The sequence below is a fragment of the Vanacampus margaritifer genome, chromosome 12, assembly GCF_051991255.1.
Source record: "Vanacampus margaritifer isolate UIUO_Vmar chromosome 12, RoL_Vmar_1.0, whole genome shotgun sequence".
Lineage (NCBI taxonomy): Eukaryota > Metazoa > Chordata > Actinopteri > Syngnathiformes > Syngnathidae > Vanacampus > Vanacampus margaritifer.
In genome coordinates, this window is record NC_135443.1 from 17,688,709 (window position 1) to 17,713,328 (window position 24,620).

At 38.2% G+C, this 24,620-nt stretch overlaps 3 protein-coding genes across 6 annotated transcripts; 1 reads left to right on the forward strand and 2 right to left on the reverse strand.

The window, feature by feature from the left end:
• Positions 1–443: 443 nt before the first annotated feature.
• On the reverse strand, positions 444–8,421 carry ubtd1a (ubiquitin domain containing 1a). 2 transcript variants are annotated; one of them, XM_077581967.1, is made up of 5 exons: positions 8,098–8,421; positions 7,657–7,746; positions 2,912–3,139; positions 1,404–1,589; positions 445–1,340 (listed from the first exon to the last, which is right to left on the reverse strand). In XM_077581967.1, exons 1-5 carry the CDS (start codon positions 8,147–8,149, stop codon positions 1,126–1,128), a joined length of 771 nt encoding a protein of 256 aa, XP_077438093.1. In that variant the 5' UTR covers positions 8,150–8,421; the 3' UTR covers positions 445–1,125. The 2 variants fall into 2 exon arrangements, with proteins under 2 accessions (XP_077438094.1, XP_077438093.1); XM_077581968.1 differs by lacking the exons at positions 7,657–7,746; positions 8,098–8,421 and adding an exon at positions 5,574–5,877 and having other exon boundaries at positions 444–1,340.
• A 1,009-nt stretch (positions 8,422–9,430) lies between these two features.
• On the reverse strand, positions 9,431–21,786 carry zdhhc16a (zDHHC palmitoyltransferase 16a). 3 transcript variants are annotated; one of them, XM_077581964.1, is made up of 12 exons: positions 21,770–21,786; positions 19,638–19,751; positions 14,767–15,030; positions 14,251–14,445; positions 14,077–14,165; positions 13,813–13,841; positions 12,481–12,614; positions 12,246–12,329; positions 12,077–12,162; positions 11,071–11,194; positions 10,895–10,965; positions 9,431–10,054 (listed from the first exon to the last, which is right to left on the reverse strand). In XM_077581964.1, the coding sequence occupies exons 3-12, from the start codon at positions 15,004–15,006 to the stop codon at positions 9,952–9,954; spliced, it is 1,155 nt and encodes a 384-aa protein (XP_077438090.1). In that variant the 5' UTR covers positions 15,007–15,030; positions 19,638–19,751; positions 21,770–21,786; the 3' UTR covers positions 9,431–9,951. The 3 variants fall into 3 exon arrangements, with proteins under 3 accessions (XP_077438090.1, XP_077438089.1, XP_077438091.1); XM_077581963.1 differs by lacking the exons at positions 19,638–19,751; positions 21,770–21,786 and adding an exon at positions 16,215–16,378; XM_077581965.1 differs by lacking the exons at positions 12,246–12,329; positions 19,638–19,751; positions 21,770–21,786 and adding an exon at positions 16,215–16,378.
• Positions 16,368–19,008, forward strand: mettl18 (methyltransferase 18, RPL3 N3-histidine). The gene is made up of 2 exons (XM_077581966.1): positions 16,368–16,815; positions 17,717–19,008. Exons 1-2 carry the CDS (start codon positions 16,714–16,716, stop codon positions 18,617–18,619), a joined length of 1,005 nt encoding a protein of 334 aa, XP_077438092.1. The 5' UTR covers positions 16,368–16,713; the 3' UTR covers positions 18,620–19,008.
• Positions 21,787–24,620: the final 2,834 nt, after the last annotated feature.

Here is a 24,620-nt window from a genome sequence, read left to right on the forward strand (position 1 = left end):
TTGCAAGAGTCAGCAGTCCAATTCAAAATTTCCGCGGGAATTTTTCTAGTTACTTGTTTTTATTCTAAAGAGTAAACAGAGATGGTTAAACCAGGTCAAGAAAATAAAAATCCTGCCAAAGTTTGGCTTTAGCCACAGGTGCTTTTCGTAATGGCCTCGTTTACGTGCCGGGTGACTACAGGCACCTGTAGCTAAACACAAACTGTGGCAGGGTTCTTACTTTCTGGACCTGGATTTCCCATATCTGATTCTAAACTTGGCAGTTGCATGTCGACCTGAGTAAGGGGAGAAAACGTCGTATTGACAACACTCACAGAAACATCAAGGCAAGTGGTCCTGCTGCAGTTGACTCTGAAATGTGTAGTTTAATGCATTTGTTTCTTCTTTTTTTAAAGCGTTAATTCTAAGTTATAGTATAAAGAGAGCAAATCAGCTCATTGTATTGTATTGTATTCATGTCTTTATTTGGAATGCAGTCAAGGACTGAGCACAAAGTCAATTGACCAAACAACACACAAGATGCAAATATTTACATTTATCTTTCCGTCTCCCTGTTATCCTCTCAAATTACACACACAAAAAAAGAGTGAATGGATTGTCTATTTTTGGATACCCGAGCAAACATTATGGAGTTTGCCACAAAACAAATATGGGTGCCTGCAATTGAGGTGAAAGTTAAAGAGGTTTACTGAAGATACAAACAGGGATGTGCATTTTGGGGTTCTATTTTCTATCTAACACAGGGGTAATAAACCTCTGACCGATCAGAGGCTGCTTCAGTTTTTGTAAAACCCTGAAGGGCCATACTAAATGAATGAACACAGAGTATAATGCAAGAACAATGTTCATGTTATGAGTACTGTATTTGCAGGTTGAAATGATCTTGGCTTTTGTATATGCTCACAGGCCAAAGGTTGCCTACCCCTGCTCTAAAGTGTTTCAGTGCGTTTTTTTAAGTATTATTTGGAAAAAGAGGGAGAACAAATACAAAAAATAGCAATATAAAAACAATACTCTTATAGAAAATTGTACAGAAAATTCCAGTGCATTCACTTTTCAAGGTCAACTTCTCTCCCTCTTTCTCTTGCTTTCTGCTCTTTAGTTTTTCTAAATATTGCACCCCTCTCAGTTGTCTATAATTGGAGGGTTCATATTGACGATGACTTGAACAACAAAGTCTTTCTGGATTTTGGCGTCCAGCAAACGAGTCTTGTCTGTGAGGAGTTTCCCAGAAAAGAACCACCTCTGGCGGGACACATCGATGGCCTCTTGTTGCTCCAGCTGCTTTTTCAGCTGAGCGATGGAGTCGGCCAAGCTGGCAGTCAGACGCACATCTTCGCCTTAACAACAAAAAAGTCACTAGTAACTTGCGTCTTACTGTATTGTTTTATTTCTGTTCTTACCCGAGGAGAGTCGCACACGCAGTTGGAACTCTTGCCTACAGGGAGGAGGCTGCACTTGTTTTTGTGTGGATTCACAAACTTTGCTCTCACTGCATGTTTCATTGATGAGGTTGACGGGCGGTACCAAAGTGTACGCTGGAAGCTGGTAACGATTGCCCAGCTCGTCGTAACTCTCTGTGAGAGAGCCTGCACAGACACAAAACAACACATTTAAGTAAAAATGCTCTGTTAAACAGTCATTGCAAATTTCCCACATCAGGAATATCAATGAAACTGTTAACATTTCTTTAAAAAAACAACAACAACTTAAAAATGCTAAGTCTGAAAATTGTGGCGCATACACTCATTTCCCCCACTTTTGTTGTTGTTTGTTGTAAAATTTACTAGAATAGCTGATCTTATTTGCGGTTAATCAGAGTCAACCCAAAGAAAATTTCTTGACAATTTTATGTTCTATGCAGCCCCACTAGTCTAAATACAGTATTCTAAATAATATTGTGTTAATGTAAATATGAGCTAAGCAGAAAGATGCAGCAGTTTTTATCAATATCAGAAGGCGGACATTTTGCCACTTGCTGTCGAGTGAAAATGACATCACAGTTGCGCACGTCTCAGGTAACAACCAATCATAGTTCAGCTTCAGAAAACAGGTGCACTGTGATTGGTCGCTGTCTGAGCCCTGAGCAACTGTGATGTCATCTTCAGTCGACAGCAAGTGGTAAAATGTCCGCCCCCTGAAATGGATAAAAGCTGCTGCATTTTGCGTCATAATTCATATACAACAAATGTAATATTAATCAGAATGTCATTTTTAGAGTAGACTACTGAGGTCACATATAACATATTATTGTCAAGAAATGTTTAAGGTTGACTTTCCCTTTAAATAATGGCAGTTGTGTGCTGACTCTGAACACAGCCAACATCCCTGGTTATAACAGATGCCAAGTCTAAAACAGTACGTACGAATTGAGAAGCGCATGTGAGGCTGGAAAAGCATCATTTTAATTTCCACTTTTATACGCAATAATCCACGGCAAGAGTGTTAAGTATTTTCGATGAAAAGATCCATTGACAAAACAGTTTCCTGTTAATGTTGATAAGCTACGAGGATGTCATCTAGTGGAGAAAGTGGGGGAAATTTGCAGTGTTACTGTGACTCTGTGAAGTAGACCAGATAAACAATAGAAAAACAGTCGGATAAAATACAATGAAATGAAATAGTTTTATAGATTATAGTCCTTATTGATTATTTTTGAGTAGATAAATAAGCACTTGACATGCCAGTGTTTTTCCCCGCCATGTGTCTGTGTGCACCAATCCAGTGGCAGTGGTCACGCAAGACGATTATGTAATAACTATTAGTGGTGTAATCTCTAAACAAGTGAATCGTGGCCGTCTGCAAACTGCCCTCTGACATTTTGAGAATTATGACAAGCGACTTATGCGCTTGTGTTCACAAATGTAAACACTTTGCATTCTCGAGCGGAATGAAGCGTGCGCATGTTTACCGTGAGGCAGAGTGATACAGGCTCCGTCCACGATGGCCTGCGCCAGCTCCAGGTCATTGCACTCAGCAGCCAGGGCTGCCGCTCGAAGCGCGTCCCAGATCTCTTTGCGTCCATCAAAAGCCGGAGCCGTGTCCCAAAACTCATCCCGCTTGCTCCTGAGCTGGCCCTCGGTCATCGGGTACTCGCTCTTCCACTTGGGGCGCTCCTTCTTGAGAGGCTCGTTACGTCCTGAAGGCAAATGTGTGACACTGTAAGTTAGTAACAGTGAATTCATTATGGGAAATGATCAAATAAAATATACAGTTAAAATCTTACAGTAATGTAATTTCAATTAGTACATCCTTTTTCAAACACTACAGTTACACGAGTCATTAAAATATACTTTTTTTTTTTAAAGATAAGAAAATGATCAAACTATTTATTACTACCCCTTAATTTTGACTATCAATATTATATCACAAATATGACCATAAGCAGTAATACCAGACAGTACAAACTAAGATTATATATTCATACGAGTGAATGCATGCGAAAAAATTCATCAGAAAAATAAAGGAGAAATTTCAGAACAAATCCAAAATGCTCAATATACCCTTTACATGTGTACTGAATTTGACCTTGACTTGAATGCACTTCTGCTCAATGTTTCAGTACTTTTTAACAACTTCCTGTTAGGAGCTGAACGGCAAAATTCATAATAAATGTTTAATGAAGGAGTTCTTTGATCGAACCCAGGGGTTCAGACAGTGGAGGTTGACACACACAAAATATAATATGTTAAATGTCACTAACAATAGTACTAGGATGCACTTTAACAAGATATGATCAATAATCTAATGGTGGCCGGTACAAATAACCTCCTGAATATCTCAGTTTGATACTGCCACTAAGGATATCAAAGGTCAGGGGTCTGCAACCTGCAGCTCTGGAGCCACATGTGGCCCTTTAGTCCCTCTCCTGTGGCTCCCTGTTTATCTCTTTAAAAAATAATAATGTAGAAGATAATAAAAAAATATTATATATTTAGTTGTTTTTTTTTGTTGATAAAATATTCTTTGAATTAATTAACAATTTTGATTTTAATAATAATAATAATAATAATAATAATAATAAAAATATCAGAAAAAGAGACAAAAATTAGATGAAAAAGTTTTTTAAAATACCGGTACCTAAAAATGTCCAATGAGTGACCATAAAATGTTCAAAAAGATTGAGAAAGAACAGAAAATTACTATATAATGCACACAAAATTTCCAAAACATTCAGAAAATGTATTCATTTTTAAAAAGACAGAAAAGAAGACATTCAAAAATGTACCATAATATGTCCAAGAACAAAGGAAAAAGGGCAGAAAATGACCTCAAATTGTCATTGTAATTGAAGTCTGAAAATTATTATTTTTTAAATGCAAAAAGTAACGTTTAAAAAGGAACTATATAATGTCCCAAAACAAAAATTATCATGTAAAGTACATAAAATTGCAAAAAAGTCAGAACATTTATTTTTAAAAAGTCAGAAAACAAAACATTTAAAAAGTAACTATTAAATGTCCAAAAACAAAAGAAGAAATCCCCCAAATTTCCATAAAATGTACACAAAATTGCCAAAAATGTTCTAAAATTGATAGTGAAAAGGGAGGAAAAAAATTCCAAAAAAGGAAGAAGAGAGGCAGAAAATTACCATAATATGTCCATATTGTTTTCTTCTTCACAATGTTCAAAGGTTTTGTGGCTTCAGACAGATTTTTTGTTATGTATTTTGCCTAAAATGGCTCTTTTGACAGAAAAGGTTGCTGACCCCTGTCATAGGTGTGGAAATAATGTGGACCTTCGAGTCACGCAGCTACTCGTCTCACCATCCCTGATAAAGAACAATATCAGCGTGAGCATACCAACAAAGTTAATTTAACTCACACATAGATAGGGACAGGGAGTATCATAAAAGTGATTCATTCTCGTGTGTGTGGATTAGTGGAGTGAGCAGTAACACACATACATGGGAGCCACACGCGGGTGGACGCCACTGGATTATAGACGGTAATCAGGTGCCACATAACAGGATTTAGCTCTCTGTGCCTATCTTCAAAGGGCATTGGCTGGTCAGAGGACCACGCCTTGGCCAATGACAGTCAACAACAGCACATGTGCTGCATGGGATCAATTTTTTTCTATAATACCACCTGTTATTCCAATGCAAGGCTTATTCTAGGGGTACAATTTTGAGCTGATCCGAGTGAGGGTTGTTTAGAGGAGATTTTCACTTTTCTGTATTCCATTATACTTGCAGAAGTGCTATTACATGCTACATCAAGAATGTGGATTAATGAGCATGAACAAATACAAATAAAAACATTCAAGTACAAATGTAATTATTATTCGTGCAATTGTGAGATTGTTTTTCAGCATAAACGTGAGTGAGAAGATCTTAAAACCATTTCTATAAAAGTCAGCAAGGTGGAAGTGGTTTGCTGTTGTCTCAACAAATTTATTTTTGAATTAATAAAAAAAATATTAAACTTAGAAACACATAATGTTGTAGCTGCAAATAAATACTTTTTGATTGTAACCTAATCTCATCCATTCATTTATTAGCCTTCCTATCAATCAATCAGTCAATCAACCAATCAATCAATCAATCAATCAATCAATCCATCTCAACTTACTTATCAGGAGTATTCTTAAAGGTGGATTTGGAGAGTGGTAGTAGTTGTACTCCCTGGAGTTGGGAACTCCCATAGCTGTATTATTTGTCGTGAATGTGGCTACATCCACAGCCGTGTTGGTCAAAAGGACAGCAGCAAGTTGATCTGTCTGGTTAACTTGACCATCCGAGTGCTTGGAAATAAATTCCCACCTGCCTCCACTAATACGTGTTCTAGTAACAAACCATAAATATCCTCTGCCTGCTTTTCACGGAACAAGAGTTCAAGCTGGGGAGAGTTGTTCTGAAGGTTGCATCTCTGCACAAGAGGCCTAATCCAATCACTTCTACTTGGAGGAGGGATAAAAATGTCCAAACGCAGCATGCCAAACCTATTAGAGGTCAATAAAGCCCTGTCAGACATTCCGTAGGCCAAGATTCTGTTAACGGGCAGCCCTATGGGTCATACTGTACATTCTTGTCAAAGTCTAACTTCGAGAACCTTTGAGGTCATGTCGCTCAAATACTGTATACATTAAGATGTTAAGTAAGGCACTCAGAGGGTTAGATGCAATAAGTAGGCTTTCTGTGCAGGCTCTAGATTTAGCACAATGCATTATGAATGACACGTTTTCATGTAGGGACACTTTTGGGATTTTTGAGTGAAAATCAGGGCACAGATTTGAGGTCTGAAATACAAAATCAGACCACAAGCTTGCAAAATAATTACCGGTGTGCACAAGGCCAAATAAGGAGAAAGAAGAAGAGCTGACAAAGAAAAATAAATCTGCATTCAAGAGACAATATCGGCAGACCTACTCACAGAACGGGTTTATTGCAAGTTGACTCATACATGCCAAACCTGCTCTGTGAAATATGCCAAGACAGGCTCACAAATATGACAGTGAAGCCATCAAAACCGCTTTGGCACATGGAGGCAAGCCTTTAGAGTTTTTAAAATGGTTACCCCCAAATGGGACCAAATCACAACATCTACATACAGAATAAGCAAGATTCAGATTTAATCATTTGTTTTTATTTCATTTTATGTCAGTCTGTCAAAATATGTATAACGCAAAAAAAGGTCGGGGGCCATTGACATATAGTACAAAGCAGTTAATTGAGGCACATCAGTTTGTAAGAGTGACTGCCATTATTGAAGGAAATATGGCTTCTTTTTTTTTTGTGGTCAGACTGACATTTTAATTTAGCCAAGAAACGGATGACTTGGTAGGTGCTGCTGTTTCGGTTAGCAACAGATTTCAAATGGCCACAGCTATTAATCTACCTGTATGTCCAACTGTAATATTTACCTTTTATTTTGGTTTATATTTTTGTGGTTTGTTTGAAAAAAATACTCAGTTTTGAATATCACTACTTTTGGATGAATTTAATGTAAATTTAATGTAGTTTGCATCCTCCTCTGCTAACACTATATTATTGCCAAGAGCGTCTTTGGCTTTTGATGTTGCTGGTGATGCGCATTCGGTGTGAAAAAGCTTGAAAGCGAAACCTCTAAGTAGTTTTAATAAACAACTAACTTCCACTTGGCTTTTTCTTCTCCACTCCATTTCATTTTTCTCACCACGCGTCAATAAGCTAGTTATCCTAAATCAAATCTGCAAAAGTGCAACAAAATGGAATAGTCCAGCGCATGAGAAGGGATGAGGGCAGCCAATTATGATAGATTAATTTAGTATTTAATTAACACCATCCATCAATCCATCCGCTTATCCTCACAAGGTTCACAGCCACGGGCATGCTGGAATCTATCCCAGCTGTCTTCGGACAGTAGGCGGGGTACATCCTGAACTGGTTGCCAGCCAATCGCAGGGCACACATAGACGAACGACCTATACCTATACACACTCACACTCGCAACTATTCACGCTCACATTCACACTTGTAAACAATTTAGAGTCTTTAATATGAAATTAAAAGCGTGTTTTGGGGCTGCAGTAGGAAGGACAACAGACTACAATCCAGAATCTCGGAACTGTGAAGCAGACGTGCAAATAATCACCTTTTCCACAGTTCTTATTGATGTCGCTCTAAGCACTGGCTGCATAACTATTCTATTCCACAAATATAATATAGTTGCTTACCTCCACGTTTTTTGCTCCTGGTCAAGCTCCGGACACTCCCTTGGCCGTCGTTCCTGCTCCTCCTCCCCACGCAGCTCCCCATCACGGTACCTGCAGATGCACGCACAATCACGTCCACATGCCAAATAAAATAAATACGAAAACTATGACGCTAAAGACGACGTGCAGATATGTGGATTTTCGTAGTGCAATAAAGCATTATGTGAACAAATTGTGACAGCTCAGCGTGCTCCTGCTCGGTCTGCCATGTTTACGTCACGTGTACTGCCAGCTGACCCATAGCACGCGCCAGGTCCACGCGCCACTATACTGTACTTCATATTGTACAATTGCAGTCAGAATTTTATTTATTGCATGCTATATATAAATGTGGCCTATGTAAAACACAAATAGTTAATTCGACCCTGAATTTACAACGACTGTTTGAAAATTTTTACGCACCTGAAATCCAGTCTGCTAAATGATGCATTCGTCGGCAGTTTGCTTGCCACATCCGAGTTCCGAGCTTTCAAGACCACAAAAAATGTAAAAAAAATAAAATAAAAAATAAAATAACCTCAGGTTGTGCTACAGAAGCCGTCGGAGAAGCACCATAGATTAGGGAAATGGTAGGGAATGGAAAGCAAAAATCTAATGCAAAATGAAAGGGGAAGAAAAGTAAGTAATTCTTTACCGAATCCTGCAGAACAGATTAAAAAGTACAAGAGGTTTTGCATCGATAGAGAATAAAGCCTGATCAGCGCTCGCGCATGCGCTATCAATTCAGACGCTGTTGTTTTTGTCCCCACCAATACGCTGTTAAATTAGCCGGATACAAGCAGCATGTCATTCAAAATAAAAACGAAGAATGTGTCCCTGGTATAAAGTGTGAACGTAGCTTCAAAACGACGGCTACTGCATGTAAATAAGTCAATTACGTTCTACAGGAAACCTGCGGGCATACGTAGGCTATCAATTGACATCATAACTAAACACCGGAAATTTTATTTTGAAGTTAAATATTTCTGATTACATTGCATTTGACGTTTCTGTACAGCGCATCCTGAGCACGCCATCTACTCATCCAATCTGCACACGTTCTATGGCTAAATCTTCGAGTATTGATCATTTAGTTTATAATATGTGTCAAACCTAATTATATTCTGAAATTATTTTAATAATGGTAGCGTTTTGGGGTAAATTTAACAGATACTGGTTAGAATGACTCACTTATTTGCTTAGAATAGCTTCATTAAAGATATTCTCAAAAAATGAATGTAGTAGGTTGTGAAAAGTGTAACTGTGAAAAGTATGTTCATAATAAACGTAATTAATAGGCCTATATTTATTCTTAGTGTGTCAGAGAGTGAGGAGCTTTTGTTTTATATTATTTGCTGTCGCAATCTTGTGCATTTATTTTTATTTATTCATTTTAATATTATTGCATACAAAAATGTTATTCAGAATCCCATATAAGACAAAATATTTGACTACAATGTCAAAATTTGTTGCAACACATTCATCGTTGTGCATCACTACCACCAATCCACCATGATTTATTTCTGATACCATGTGTTGAAATGAAGATCAAATCTGGCATTAGTCTGACTTAATCCCACACTACTGACATTGCATCGTGTGTGCGTGTGTGTGCGTGGTCAGTCTGCCCAAACAACGTTGTGATGTAACATGAGATGAGACCCGAAAATCAAATAAAATACACAGTTAAATTGTTTACAATTGGCAGGGTTCAATTGTTATGTATTACAAGTGAATCTGAATAAGAAGAACCACATTTGTATAGTTATTTAAACAAGATTTATTAATTTAAACAGATACAAAAAAATACAGATAAATAATAGTGTTTTTATTTGGGTGCTTATCTGGCTCATTCAGTATTAGCTCAGGTAGAATATGAGCAGTTAAACGTCCCCTCATATTTTTCCATCCAAGGGACTGATAAAATATCATGCGTGATTCCACAGTTTTTGAGGTATTGGAGGTTGTTTTCACCCAATTATTTTTACTTCCATCAGGATCCATCTTGAAGTCAGCCTTAAAGTGGGGTACACATACTTTAGTCTTGCTACTATGCAGACATTTGATTTGGAAGAGGAAGCTCCAGATTTTCAAATGGTGGCATCCTGAATATGTGTAACACTATTATAGATTTTCAAATGGTGGCATCCTGAATATGTGTAACACTATTATAAAAGCCGTAATCAGGTGGGGGTCTCCCATTTCAAAAATCAGTTAAAATGTTAAAAAAATTGGTGTGTGTATACCCCACTTAATGTAACGTAGCTGCTTGACAGCTTAAACCGCTATTGGCTCCTTTTTGACAGGAAAGCTGTCCCACGTCAGGCCATCGCTTAGCGGCGAGTGTGCGGAGGGCAGAAGCACACGCGTTAGCCAGTGACTGCAAAGTGACATGCAAACAGATGTTAGATTAGGTCAGAAGTCAGCAACATTTCCTGTCAAAAGAACCATTTTAGGCCAAATAAATAGCCAAAAATGTGCCTGGAGCCGCAAAACTTTTGAAGATTGTGATGAAGGAAACAGTGTGTTAGGATTAGTCTAATGTAGTGAGGGCCCAAGAGCTCATCAGAGCAGCACCACAACACATTGAGCATCCAAAAATTTGGACATTTTATAGATACTTTTTGAACGTTTTCTTTTCTGCTTTTTTTTTCTTTAAAAATCAACAAATGTCTGCCTTTTTTGGCAATTCCAACAATATTTTATGGTAATTTTCTGCCTTTCATTTGTTTTTGGTTATTTTAGATTACCTTTTTAACATTTTATTTTCTGCCTTTCTTATTCAATTCTCTGACATTTTTGGCAATTTCATGGACATTTTATGGTACATTTCTGCTTTTTCTCTTCCTTTCTGGACATTTTATGATAAATTTTTGGACATTTAAGTAATGAAAAAAATATTTTCATGTTTTTTTGAAAACTTACAAAATTTGGACTGATATTTTGCACACCATTTAATTATTATTATTTTTAAATCTAAATCAGTAATTCATTTGAAGAATATTTAATCTAAAAAAATTAAAAATATATATATATTTTAAAAGCAACAACAACAAAAACCTTAATTTCTAATTATTATTGTTTATTTTTTTAGAGATCCACAGGGAGCCACAGGAGATTGACTAAAGAGCCACATGTGGCAGGTTGCAGACCCCTGTAATAGGTGGTCACAAATAAAGACAACAATGGAGACACAAATAACACACAAAAACAAACACACCTTTTCCTCTCCACACCAAGGAAGACTTTCCAGTTATGCAGCTTGCCGTAGTTGAATGGGTTTTTGTACACCTGATACACAGGACGAAGAGAAAAGTTCACACTTTAAACTAAAAAGAAAAACAACCTTTCATTTCTAGCCAGGATTCATCACGACACCAGTTATTCAAAACGCACCTGTCCCATTTTTTTCATTCGACTCTTTTCTTTTGCGTTGGTGTGCCTCTCTATGCTGGTTTCACCTCGTGATATGAGAAGTGCATGCCACGTGGTCAGCGCTCCCAAGACCACTGCTACGGTGCTAAAATGATACAACACATTATAATTAGCCTCTTTGAAAGTTCATATATATTTTCCCGTGTGCTCTTGACAGACTGGAACGGTGAAGTCGATCTAGCAATTTTTCCACCATCTGAGGTTGTTGCAGAGTTGTTAGTGCTTGCTATGCTGCCAGTGTGTAGGGGAATTTCATCATGTCGGGACACAGGTAACACTCACTTCTCTTGACCTGTTGTGTTAAAAGCAATTGTTGCTGACTGGCAAGTATTTGCATCTAGTATAGTGTCACATAATTATGTGGTCGTGGTATGTTGTGTTGCTGTGATCTGTTTAAAAATGCTGATTCCACTCCCCTGATGCTGTCCTTGGGCTGTGAGACTGCTCTCAATCATTTGCAGGGCATGATCACGTGATCCACTGGGTAAATTTTGACATCAACTAAAACAAAATGTCCAAAAAAATAGTAAAATGATTGCATATTTTGAATCCTTGTAGAATTCCCTTTCTAAAAATATATATTTTGTGAAAATTGACCCATTAGTTCCTGATATACAGGGGTTCAAAGGAAGGAAGCCACACCCCTTTTCGCCCAAAAAAATTAACATTCGGCGAGCAATAGCTCCCAAATCCCTGCTCTCATTAACTTAAAATTTGAAATTTTGTGTTGTGAAATCACAAACAACAAGTCCAGCTACTTCGATTAAAATCTAAATCTGCGCTTTCAGATTTTTGTGGTGATTTGGCATGGAATTATCCATATAGAGATGGGCAACGATTCTTACTTACATTCACACCATCACTGAGTGGGAAGTGAAGCCACGCTGCCTGCACCGAAGTCAGGCGAATGTACCACTACAACATCAGTGACGCTACTTTAATACTTTTATTAGGATTTTGTTTTTACCTGGTGAGCACCCACATGTAGATGATGCTCTTGTCCGTGATCTTTTCCTTGAAAGAGTATGGAGGCGCAGGTGTCACATAGTCAGTCTGAACAAAAAACAAAACAAAACAAAAACAGCAGAATCAGTAACTGAACACAGACAGAAATACTTGGTATGATTAGTTAGTACCTGGCCAGTGGGGAGTAGCCCTATTAAAGGTCCCATCCCTGTTACAGGAACCCCTGGCTTTTCCATTTCGAAATGCTTGAAACGCTAAAGCAGCAGCCCCCGAACACCAAGCCCAGCATTAAAAGACACCCCAAGGAGAAAGGAAGTAACAATAGAAAAGCAATACAGCACATAATCACAAGCTCCAAGAAGTATAATAAGGTGAAATGGTGCGTTATGAGTGCCACCCACTTACCTCAAGGGCATTATACGCAGCCAGGAAACGGATTCTGCCGCTCACGCTGCAGTACACACAGCCCAATGTCATGAAGACGCAGAAGGAGAAGAAATAACGGTGGTTCAAATGACCCACGCAATTGTTCAACCAGGCTGATTGGAAGACATTAAGGATGAAAATAACACTTGTAGCCTTATGAGAGGCTACACCAGGGATCTGCAACCTGCGGCTCTGGAGCCACATGTCGCTCTTAAGTCCCTCTCCTGTGGCTCTCTGTGGAAATTAGTAGAAAATAATAGGGTTTTTTTTGTGTTTGTTTTTACATATTTATTTTAATTATTTATATAAAATAATTATAGATATTGAAACGGCAATCAAAAATTTTAATGACTTCAAATTTTTTATTTTTAAAAATCAATAATTAAATATTCAAAAATGTCAGAGTGTAAATTTGTAAGTTGTCAGAGACAAAAGCTAGATGAAAACGTTTTTTTTAATACTTAAAAAAAAAGATATAACATAAAATGTCCAAAAGGGAAGAGGAAAAGCATAAAGTTACTATATAATGTACACAAAAAAATCAAAAAATAACCATAAAATGTCCAAAAACAAATCCTGAAAGTTACCATATGATGTGCATATTCAAAAATGCCAGAGTGTAATTTTTTAAGTTGTGAGAGATGAAAGGTAGATGAAAAAGTTTTTTTTTTTAAATACGTTATAAAAAAACAAACATAATGTCCAAAAAGGAAGAGGAAAAGCAAAAAATTACTAAATAATGTACACAAAATTGCCCCAAAAAATTATCCCAAAAAAGTCAGAAAAATTATTTTAAAAAAGGCAGAAAAGAATGTTTAAAAAGTAACAATAAAATGTCCAAAAACCAAAGAACAAATTCCCCAAATTACCATAAAAAGTCCATAAAACTGCCAAAAATGTCAGAATTTTTTTAAAAAAAAAGGCAGAAAAAAATGTTTTTAAAAAAGGGAGAAAATGTTTTAAAAAAGTAAGGATAGAGGCAGAAAATTACCGCATGTCAGAAAATTCACAGAAAGGCAGAAAAGTCTAAAAATGTATGAAAAACTAATTCTGATAAATAACACACACAAAAAAAAATCAGAAGGCAAAAGGTAGAAGAAAAAAAATCTCAAAGATGCTGCATATTTTCTGTTATGGTGCAGCTCTACTTAGCTCCTGGGCCTTAAGACTAATACTAACACACTGTTTCGTTCATCACAAAGGTTTTGCAGCTCCAGACAGATTTTTTGGTATTTATTTGTCCTAAAATGGCTCTTTTGTCATTAAAGGTTGCTGACCGCTGTTCTACACACTAGACATGAGAAAGGATACGACAGTGATGGTCCATTTTGAGAATGCACCTGTACAAGAAAAGGAATATGTCACTGTCAACTTTTTCCATGATTAATCAAATGAAGGTGACTAACAACAGCAGAAAATATTTACAGTTTTTGTTGTTGTTGATGACATTGATAAGAATCCGGCCAAACTTAAAAGCCAGATTTCTTGTTACTAACTTACTACACAGGGAATTTAGGGATTTTATTTGAATCTTGTCTTAATAAATCATTATGACTGTATTTAACTACAACTCACCTGTTGCAGATACCACAGTGATGTGCTCTCGCTGGTTTGGGAATGACACATTTTTTGCAGACAGATACAAATGGAATGTCATTTTTTCCCTGAAAGAAATCCAAGATATTCAGAAATTATTGTTTGAGCTAATCCATCATTATGAGTAACTTGTGACTTGAGTGTCAGTCTTACAGAAGGAGGGTACCCCGGGGCGGTCTTGACGGCCTTGTAGTAATGAAAGACGATCATAACTAGAATCCAGTGCCCGCAACAAAAATGCCAAACAAGCAATGGGGTAGAATATGTCCTGAGGGCATGAGGCAAAAGGACGAAGTAGGCGACCACCAAGATGGAGGTGGTCAGCACCACCACCATCCACACAAACACCTTGTGAGCAAAAACACAAGCGACATTTAGAGCAAGACAATCTTAATACTGTACTAGAAATGCTGAGTTATCCAAGTACCACAGTAATATTTAAATACAGTAACATAGACCATCAAAAATGAGGCAGCGGTTTTATTCCTAAAAAGCATATATACAGTACTATTGAAAGCCAACGTGACATCATGCAATTTAATATTTAATTTACATATAGGGAAAAAAATAACTTAAATATTGATTCAATTAAAATGTACTTCAATAAATGTAAAAAATAATAATAATCCTGTGTATTTATTGAATATAACTATATGAGCATGCACTTACCAAGCCAAACCAGCGTGTCACATAGTCCACGCACCATAACAAAGGCTCAAACACTGAGTCAAAAACCACGTCTGAATCCGTCAGGATGTTATAGAAAAGTGAGTGCAGCAGCAGTTTCAAGTAGGCCTGCGTTTTCGACATCCACAGAGGCAGCTGGCATCCTCGTCTCCTGGGGCACACTCGCAATAGCACGCAGCGCAACAGGTGCACGACAGAGCCCGGACACAACCGCCAACGCATCCTACACTTGGAACAGCCAATCACCTACATGAAAGAAACACAAAAAAATACAGTAGAGAATCAGAGATTTTCATTTTAAGGCTATATCGTCCACCCCTTATGCTGTATTTGAGAACTGAATAAAGATTACTATATGCGCCCTTCTTGCGCTAAGTGCTTTATGCTTACATGGAGAATATCAGTACTTGTTGTTGTAGCCTGTTCACTTAAAACACCGTCTGTACACATTAGTTAAACGTTTTATGACAGCGACAGTTTCAATCGTCAGGTTGTGCTTGAGTTCCACTGCAAAGACCCTGACAACCTTGAGACCAGCTAAAAAGTGTCTTAAACAAACTGCTACACAGACACGAGCGTTTCAGCCACTGACATTAAGTATTTTCAAAACAATGTCAGCTAATCTCCTTAAACCCTAAGAAGCATCTTTAAAATACTTGTGAAATTGCGTCTAACAGCATTATGATGGAACCACGCCCTTACAACTGACTGATCATCAACTCCAGGCTAAATTAGTCTCTTGATGAGTCACAGACGGATTTTATTCGTTTATTTATTTATTTATTTTGCGTTTGAATGTTTGTTATTTTGGTTTAACTCATATTACATTCATAGAATGTGAATGACTCATAGAATGACTAGTGCCAGTCCGTCTGTATGCGAAAGAATCACTGAATTAATTTTCAAACTGTGCAGTGTTTTTAATCAAATACATTTGTTAAGCACGGTTCAGGACATGTAGACAGCATTTGTAGACACCAGTTTATCAGCAAAAATAAGTTGATTTAGTGTTGAGTTACCCTTTAAGAGTGACTGTGGTAGAGCGAGGTCATTACATTAATGACATAAACAAAAGTCTGACAAAGACCTAATCATGTTTAGCTGCATTCCAGGGTGGAGTCGGAGGCTTTTGAGGTGTTCCGTGCCAAATTATCGGCAAGGCGGGCTGACTACTGACATTAGCACAATGAAGATACATCAGTAGTTGTAGAGTTAGACAGTTACACACTGACAACTGGGAAGCGGTTGCTTTGGTCGTGTCCCATACAGACAATGCATTTTGAAGCCAATACCGTGGGCATTTTGCAGCAAACAGACAATACCCCAAACCCCCCTTGATCTGGCCTCAGATGTCATTCCCGTGTTGACAAATAAAATAGGTGCGCATTAAAAATCTCGTGAATGACAGATTTTTGTGGAGCTGTACTTACTTTCTTATGAATGAAAACCCTGGTGAAATATATCCTCCAGTCGACATTTTCAAAAGGGCGACCAAATCAGGATTATATTGACATAAAAAGCGACGGGTCGCCGGATAAAGGACAGCTCGTGTTGTGACAGTTGAGCTCAAGCTTGCGCCCAGGAATTAGTACGCATGCGCCAGAGACTGGCGAAATGCACCAAGGTCAATTGAGTCCGGATGTACAATCTCGGTAACATTATTGCTACACGACCAGCACTTCCACACGCGCTAAACTTTGCAAAAATACGACAACAGTATTATGGAAATTGCTTAACGACTTATTTTACGATTTCACATATGCGGAGTCGAGATTTGTCGCAATTATCTCAGAGAATTCTGGGACTTGAAGTGCCGGCGCTTGCATTCGCACAGCAGGGCATGACATGCTCAGATAGCTTGTAACGTGGCTCGTGGCTACCAACTAGCCAGCTTTATAAATCCAATCGAAGTTTCTGTCGCGAGCCAATATGTCGTTTTGTTTTAATTTTGACGTAAGTGCAACAACAAACACGGACGACGTGCAACGGAATGCATCGATGACCAACAAGATTGATGGTGTTGCGAAATCTGTAAGTAAAGACAAAACGATTTGGTAGTGTGCTTGCAATGTGGTGGTAGACCCGCGGTACTTTATTTATTGTACTGTATTGTAAATGTTGTCTTTGGACTTGTTAACTACACCCAAAGGAAGAAATTAGTTGACAATGTTCGAATACTAGTAAAGAGATTTCGTGTCGTGCTTATTTAGAACTACAAATGTTACTTTCATCCACTAGAGAGCATCCAGTCACAGTCAAGTAAGTCAACCTGCAAGATACAAATAGTTGAAAGCAGAGGAAGTGAGATATTTAATGATGAGAAGCACATATAAAAAAAAAAAATCCCAATTTGTTCTGACTGGTTGACAACTCATCAACACATGACTTGCTGACCTTGCTCATGTCATTCATTAATCACATGGACGATTTGTAATGGTGTTGAAAACCATTAAATGATCAAATCAACTATTTACTCCGTAGCACTGATCATTAGGGTTGTCGGTGAGAATATATCAGTTGATGTTTTGTGAGAGATTCAAAACCAATAGTTTGCTAGTGGTGCAAAAATAACATCCAGATGACTCTGAGACCCATTAAAATAAGATTTTTTATTTTTATTTGCCATCATTAATTTGCATATTATTACAATATTTAATTACCGGTATGTATGATTTTCCCATCCTGTGGCACAAGTAGTCTTCTTATTAGTGGAGGCTTTGCTCTGTATTTCATTTCAAATGTGATCATTAATATTTGTCTAACAGTGGATTAGGGTTAATTGATCAGCCTCACAGGTGAGAGGTTCAAATTTTGGCTTGGAAATCTTTGTTTCAGCATTTTTGCGGGATTGCTCTGCAAAAGAGGCTTTTGTGTATCAAAAAGGGATCAATACATGTTCCGAATTACTGCCACACTGCTTTGTATTTTTCAGGCAACTGAAAGTGGTAGTCCAGCTGAGGCAGTAAAAGAGGCCAAAGAGCACTTGCCACCCTCCGATCCTCAGCGCTTACTTGATGACGCCATTTATGAAACCCTCACCATTGGCACTTTTCCTCCCCTGCACTTTCTCAACGAGACTGTTTTCGAGAAGACCGTCTACGAGAGGGAGGACACGGAGAACATTCTGTCCCGCACGGCCGAGCAGAGGTCTGACCTCATCTCGGGAGTGTATGAGGGTGGGCTGAAGGTGTGGGAGTGCACGTACGATCTCCTGGAGGTAATCGACAGGGAAGGCCAGACGTTTGGCGGCAAGGCTGTCTTGGATCTCGGCTGTGGCGCCGGTCTCTTGGGGATTTTGTCTTTAAAGAGAAGAGCAAGGGAAGTCCACTTCCAGGACTACAACAGTACAGTCCTTGAGCAGCTCACTGTGTCTAATGTCATTCTCAATTGCCAAGATGATGACAGTGATGATGATGATGATGAAGACGGTAAAGGAACACTCGACAAAGAAGAATTTAAGACAAAAACAAAACAGAACAGAAAAGATCTGTTACTGCCAAGGTGCCGGTTCTTCTCTGGTGACTGGCGCACCTTTCTTGTTTTGGCTTCAAGTCAGGACCCGCCATTGAAATACGACATTATCATGACTTCAGAGACGATCTACAACACCGCTTATTACCCTGCGCTACACGACACCTTTCACAAACTTTTAGCATCGCACGGACACATCTACGTGGCCACCAAGTCCCACTACTTTGGCGTGGGCGGTGGGCTGCACCTGTTTGAGACTTTTGTGGCACAGAGGGGGGTTTTCACTGTGAATCATCTGTGGGATAGCGAAGTCGGACTTCAGAGACATGTTGTTGTCCTGCGTTTTAAAAAAGAATCACTCTAGCTCACGGGGGGCCAAGTTAAACCGGGCCAATTAAAACCATTAAAAACGCATTTTTCCAATTGCTGTCGACTGAAGATGACATCACCTGTGCTGAGGAACTAGGTAACGACTAATCAAGGCTCACCTGTTTTCTGGGTTTGGTCAGCAAACTGAGCAATGATTGGTCGTTACCTATTTCCTTGGCACAGGTGATGTCATCTTAAGTCAACAGCAAGTAGCAAAATTAGTTTTTAAAGGTATTAATGGTTCATGAAAAAAATAATGAAGTTATCACATTAATTATAGACAAAATATTACCTTCTTACTGTTGAAAATGGCTCAATGAGTCAAGTACCCCTTTAATTGTATTTTTGACTGAAATATTTTAAATACAGTATTGTTCAAAAGTTTGGAGTCTGAATTTTTGTCTGTGTTGCTAACATTAATTTATCTCATCCACTGCCAGCATAAGAAAAATTGATATTTGACGTCTTTAGCCGTCAATGACAGTAAATTTGTTAATCTGAAACGCAATTTAGACACAACAGAAAACGTTCTGGGTGACCCCAAGCTTTGGAGCCTACCGCCCTGCTTTCAAGCCCACGAGAAGCCTTGCCTGCCTATACGATCTAGAATTTGAAATATTTGTTGCTTCAAAAATGGTGGCTACACTATATGACATGCATTTATGCATTTTAAATTTTTGTGTATTTTTGAATGGGGAATCCTCTGAAGATAGTTAAAAAACGGACACATGAGCTGTGTACTGTGTATTCATACAGTTTTAATGAACAAATGCTGTCTCATCCCAGAGTCGACGTGTTGTTTTTTTTCTGCCCTACTTCCTCCCTATATGGGCATGTTCCAGTAAGTGAGAAGCAGTTGAAAGGAGGCAGTTCCAGGTCTATTTAGACACACCGGGAGGAAAGAAAAGGAAATGGGCTCAGTGACCTTTGCGAGTGATTTCCCCCATGTTCAAACAGCAGCATGAAAGACAGGTTTGTTTCTGAAGTCCAACGAAATGTCAATTGCAACTTACCCGCTGCCCGAGAATGTTGCTTGAAAGTGGATTCGGGTGTCACGGTACGTCAGTGGTCGGTCTCTGTAAGACTCATTCTGGAAAAAGGCCTCCGCTTTTCATCATCTGCTTCTTCTGTGAAGAAATAAAAAGGAGAACTAAAAAAAATCCCTATTCTTGGGTGTGGTTTGTTTAAAAACCACTAGATGTGACACATTCTGAAGCAGGCTACATCCCGAAAAAATGCAAATAGACATCCAGGAAATGCAGTGAAGTAACCTGTTCGGGCCTTTTGTTCAGAAATATGTATCAAGACTGGTCTTGTTTAGACATGAGGAAATGTTTTTTTGACTTGTTCAACTGCTCACCTGTTGTTTCTGTTTGACATCATGGAAACAACCAGAGGAAACAAAAGTGACCAAAACGTGAATAAAAAGCCTAGTTTTTATTTATTTATTTTGGTACTTTCGTGACAAAAAACGGCAGGCACAAAGTTGTCCCAGCAATATTCAACGGGCCGTTCGAAGGTAATATCTGAGCCGTAATGTAGGAAAAATGCCAGGCCAGAGGTGTGAAGTTTGACACTTTACACTCACTTCTCCCGCCCTATTGTTTTGAAAGCAATTGTAACTGTTGGTATAGTAGGCATATGTCACAGCAGACAATGGCGTCCTCATGCGTTATTGTATCTGGTTGTGGTATGCTGTGCCGCTGTGTGAAAGCATACGCTGTTGAGGAATGGCCTTCCTATTTTGCTGTATTCTGTATGAAAAGGACAAAGCAGACAATTGACTATTCTGTTATTCTGTTACTCTGATCAAATTTGCAGTGCAGAATCCAGGGATGGCAAATTGACTACATTTAAAATACATGTTCAGCAAAATATTGCTGGGGGTTCTGAATTCTGTTTCAATGTCACTATCGTATTGAGCAATAATGTTGCTGTTGGAATTGAGCCATAGCAGAGATCTGCATAGATCATGGAACTCTGCTTTTCTATAGATGACGTCATCACAATGTTGTAAACCTGCGCAGATTTCAATACAACATCAAGCCGCATATTACAATTAGAACTGTAAAAATAAGATGTGACTCAAAAATCGATTGATTTGATTGAACAAAAATGGTAAAAGGTAAGGTAAAATGCCTTCTTTTTTTTTCAAATTATAACTATTTGTAATAGTTAGAACTAAGATAAAACAAAAAAACACAGCTCTCTTTTGAATTATTACTTGACAAATGAATACTGGCGTAATGTTAGTTAAACATTTTTTGCTCCCGCAATGGCCCCCATTTTTAAAATTATTATTATTATTATTTTTATGGAGCATGCCCCTAATCTCTACCCTTCAGTTTGGGAGCGCAGACACCATTAGTCAACAATCCATACCTGCCATGAAAATCACGCTTCATTGAAAACATAACATACAACCATGCAGATGCCAATATTACACAACTTCAGCGATCTGCTATCATTTCCAAATACCCCCCGTGTGAATATTTTGCTTTCTGAGTACGAGTCTGGAGTTTGGGTTTGCATACACTGACTGGGTCAGGGTGCGTATCTGCTCCGTCATCGACTCGTCACAGGCCGGCAGCTGTATGCAAGCCTGTGGGGGAATTCCTGGCTCCGACACTAGAACGCAGCCTTTCCCCTTCTTTGCCTTATGAGAAGAGGGGGCAGGGCCAGTCTGATGGCTTTCCTCAGAAACTATTATGTGTTGATTCACGGTGTGGGGGCGTGCTGCTGACTCCCACTGTTTCCTTCTTACTGGGAAGTGACTGGTGAGTTTACCGAACGGAGGGAGTGCATGAATAACCGATTGCGAGGAGGGCGGGCTGGAGGGAGGTAAGCCGGCAAGTGATGTGAAACATGATGGTATTTAAGGTCGGAGCAGGATGTCAAGTCACTACATTGTACTCCACACTGGGACACGGAGAAGACGGCAGAGAAGGCTCATGTTGATTCATTTTGGAGAGCAGATCCTGTTGAGAACTGAAATATTTGTTTGTTTTTGACTATCCAAGACATTGTTGGGATGCACTTGACCAAGAGAGGCAAGTATAAAGGTTGAAAACTAAATAGACTCATTTGAAACAGGCAGAAAGTAAAAAGTCCATTTCATGTAATACAAAGGTATACTGTAACTTACCTGAACTTTATCCTGAGTTGACACCTCGCCAGTTTATGTCCTCATAGAGGATTTAGGCTGTTGAACCGGTTGTTTGCCACTTCTGCTAGGAATATTTGCCGTTTCCTGGCCATGCTCAGGTGTGGCCTTTCCTCAGTTGCATGTTCTGAATGAATCTTATCTTATCAGGAACTGCAGTATTTCACTCTGCAGCCAATCAAATCAATGGAAGTAGGAGAAGGAAGAAGCAAACATGCCTTTGTTTGTGAATTTAAAACTTCCTTATTGTATTTTAATGACACCCCCGAAGCTGTTTTTTCTGAGCATGAGGTGCTTGTGACTTTTGAGTCCCATCATTCACATTCAGTGACCAGAGTGCTCTCAGTGCTTGCAGAGCCATCCTTTTGTTGCTAGTGAACCATTTCCAGGAATTAAACAGAAAAAGATTCCGACACGCTCAACAGGCTGCAATGTGACCATAATTGACTTTGCAGAGGTTTGATTTGACTTTCATTTCACTTTTTTTTTTTTTTTTGTGTGAAAATTAGGATATTTAAAAATGACAGTTTGGCTGTGAAATATACCGACCTATGACACAATTTCATGTATCTTAACTGTCATTTATCTTGCACTAGTCTTTTTAGCCATAATTTAGTTAAAACGGTAAATCGGGATTTTATTGGCCTCTATAAACTATTTTATCACAAATCAGGCACACATTTTATTGGCAATGCTTTGTCAATCTCCGTTTGCTGCAATAAGTATTTTAGAATACAGTAATGCAGTAGGTGTAGTAAGTATTTATCAAAAATGAAAGTTTCATTCCCAACATGTATAATTAATATTATTGTAAGCCACTGTAACATAACGTAGTCATTTGTAAATGATTAAATAAAAATATATTGTACTTAATTGAACTTTGCTTAAAAAAAAAGTAGGCCTTCTGTATTGGATTTTTTTTTTCAAAGTTCAAACAGGCTGTACATGAATAGCTACAAGCTTAATTCTAATGTGTTTGGTTGTATTTTATTAAAGCTTGCCATTAATTCAGTAATTCTTTCACATACCACTAGAAGGAGCCCATGTTCCATCAGAGCTACTCATACCACACTTTGGAGCAACAGCTTTCACAATTTAGGTCTTGATCTGAAAATTCAAAAGGGGCAAGTAACATACTGGACTGGTCGTGAGCCAACTGGTTTAAGATGTGATTTCTATAATGTTATGGTTGATGTTTTAATACCTTGCACATTTACGTATAATGACTTGTACTACCTGTGTGTCAATTAACCTTGAATGAATGCAATGTATTATGAGGACCTCATTTTCAAATGTGCTCCACTATGAGAACTGAATTCCATAGATGGTAGCATCTTCAGGTGTCATCTATGGGCTCAGTTCTTTTGGCATGGCACTAACAACTACACGGCAGCAGAGAATGGAAATGCACCAAAGAGGTATTGCATTGTGATAGAAATATGTAATGTAATAATCTGCTTCATATTGATGTTATGTGAAATAAAGGTCATCACTTTCTATTTATGTGACTGTCTATTTTGTTGATGTATGAGATTAACAATACTTTCACAATACATAATTTATTATGTAGTTCACAAAGGATTCATTAATATTTAAAAGTGAAACCATTCTGTATTCTTAAATTGCGCAAATGTCGATGTGCTAGATTATAGACAACACCCACTGATTTAGTGATGGAACTTCCACGTCCCATTCAAAAATGTGCTCTTATTTAATTAAACAACATGTAGCTACCCTGCATTTCATAAGGAACTTTAGAACTTTACTTTATGATGTATGAGCTGTGGAGGTACGCTACCAGATGGCTGTACATCATCTTCAGTGGCAGAAGATGTATGAATTGAAAATACTTCATGAGTGCTCTTAATGTTGCATACAATTTATACAATATTAGTTTTGATATGAAACATGCCTGGATTGAGCATGTAACTTAAAGGCACAGTGTGTATTATTTAGTGTCATTTATTGGTAAACAAATAGAATGCAACGATTTTGAAGTACACACACACTACGGTTCTTCAGAGACACCACACTTTGCAAGGCTACCACTAAATCAATTATTATTTGGAGTGAGCAAGAACTCGCTGGAGCAGCTAACAAAAGCGGCTAATGGGAGAAGCTAGCAAAAGCAACGGAGATGAAATTGATAATTGAAAATGAATTGGATCCAATGAATGAAAATGAATTGGATCCGATGGAATGAACTCTGATTTGTAACAGAAAGTTGCTGTTTTTTTTAATTAATGTATTTCATGTGGTTTACTTACTTCGGGGGGTTGACTTGCACGCTTTAAGGTGTACAGTTACGCAAAGACTGTCACCACTCTAATCTCCGCCATTTAAATGACGGCGAGTTTGGTAGGCTCGCTTTTTTTTCACGCATGCGCAAACGTAATGCGCACTTAAGCTTTGTTTTTACGAGAGTTATTTCCCCTTTTTTTTTGCCGCCCAAACACCGGAAAGTTACCATTCATTATTATTATTATTATTATTATTATTATTATTATTAATGTATTATTTATTTTTTTTTTGCAGTATACAGTTTATACACCCACCCATTCTTATCCACATTAAGGAACCAGGCATGTATGTGGCAGTATGTGTCTTCTTCTAATCTGGTGAACGTTACCTTTTGCCCTGAGCAGGAATTTAATCATTCTCAGTCTGTGTGTCCACTGTCCAAAGTCAGATGTGTTACCCACCAAGCCATCTATAGCCATTATACTCTTTTTTAACCATGTTACAAAAACACCCGTGCAAAAATGAATCTGATGCTGTGCACCGAGTAGCCATGTCTGCTGTCTGTCTGCTCAGAGGTCATAAAGACGTCATG

Coding starts and splice junctions, on each gene's coding strand:
- ubtd1a (XM_077581967.1), bottom strand. CDS start 8,149: ATGTGGCAAGCAAACTGCCGACGAATGCATCATTTAGCAGACTGGATT. Junction 3,140..7,656: donor CAGGAGCAAAAAACGTGGAG/GTAAGCAACTAT, acceptor ATTTGCCTTCAG/GACGTAACGAGCCTCTCAAG. Junction 1,341..1,403: donor GCGTGTGCGACTCTCCTCGG/GTAAGAACAGAA, acceptor TTTGTTGTTAAG/GCGAAGATGTGCGTCTGACT.
- zdhhc16a (XM_077581964.1), bottom strand. CDS start 15,006: ATGCGTTGGCGGTTGTGTCCGGGCTCTGTCGTGCACCTGTTGCGCTGC. Junction 12,615..13,812: donor CAAAATGGACCATCACTGTC/GTATCCTTTCTC, acceptor TCTTCCAATCAG/CCTGGTTGAACAATTGCGTG. Junction 12,163..12,245: donor GGCTACTCCCCACTGGCCAG/GTACTAACTAAT, acceptor TTTTTTGTTCAG/ACTGACTATGTGACACCTGC.
- mettl18 (XM_077581966.1), top strand. CDS start 16,714: ATGTCGTTTTGTTTTAATTTTGACGTAAGTGCAACAACAAACACGGAC. Junction 16,816..17,716: donor TTGATGGTGTTGCGAAATCT/GTAAGTAAAGAC, acceptor TGTATTTTTCAG/GCAACTGAAAGTGGTAGTCC.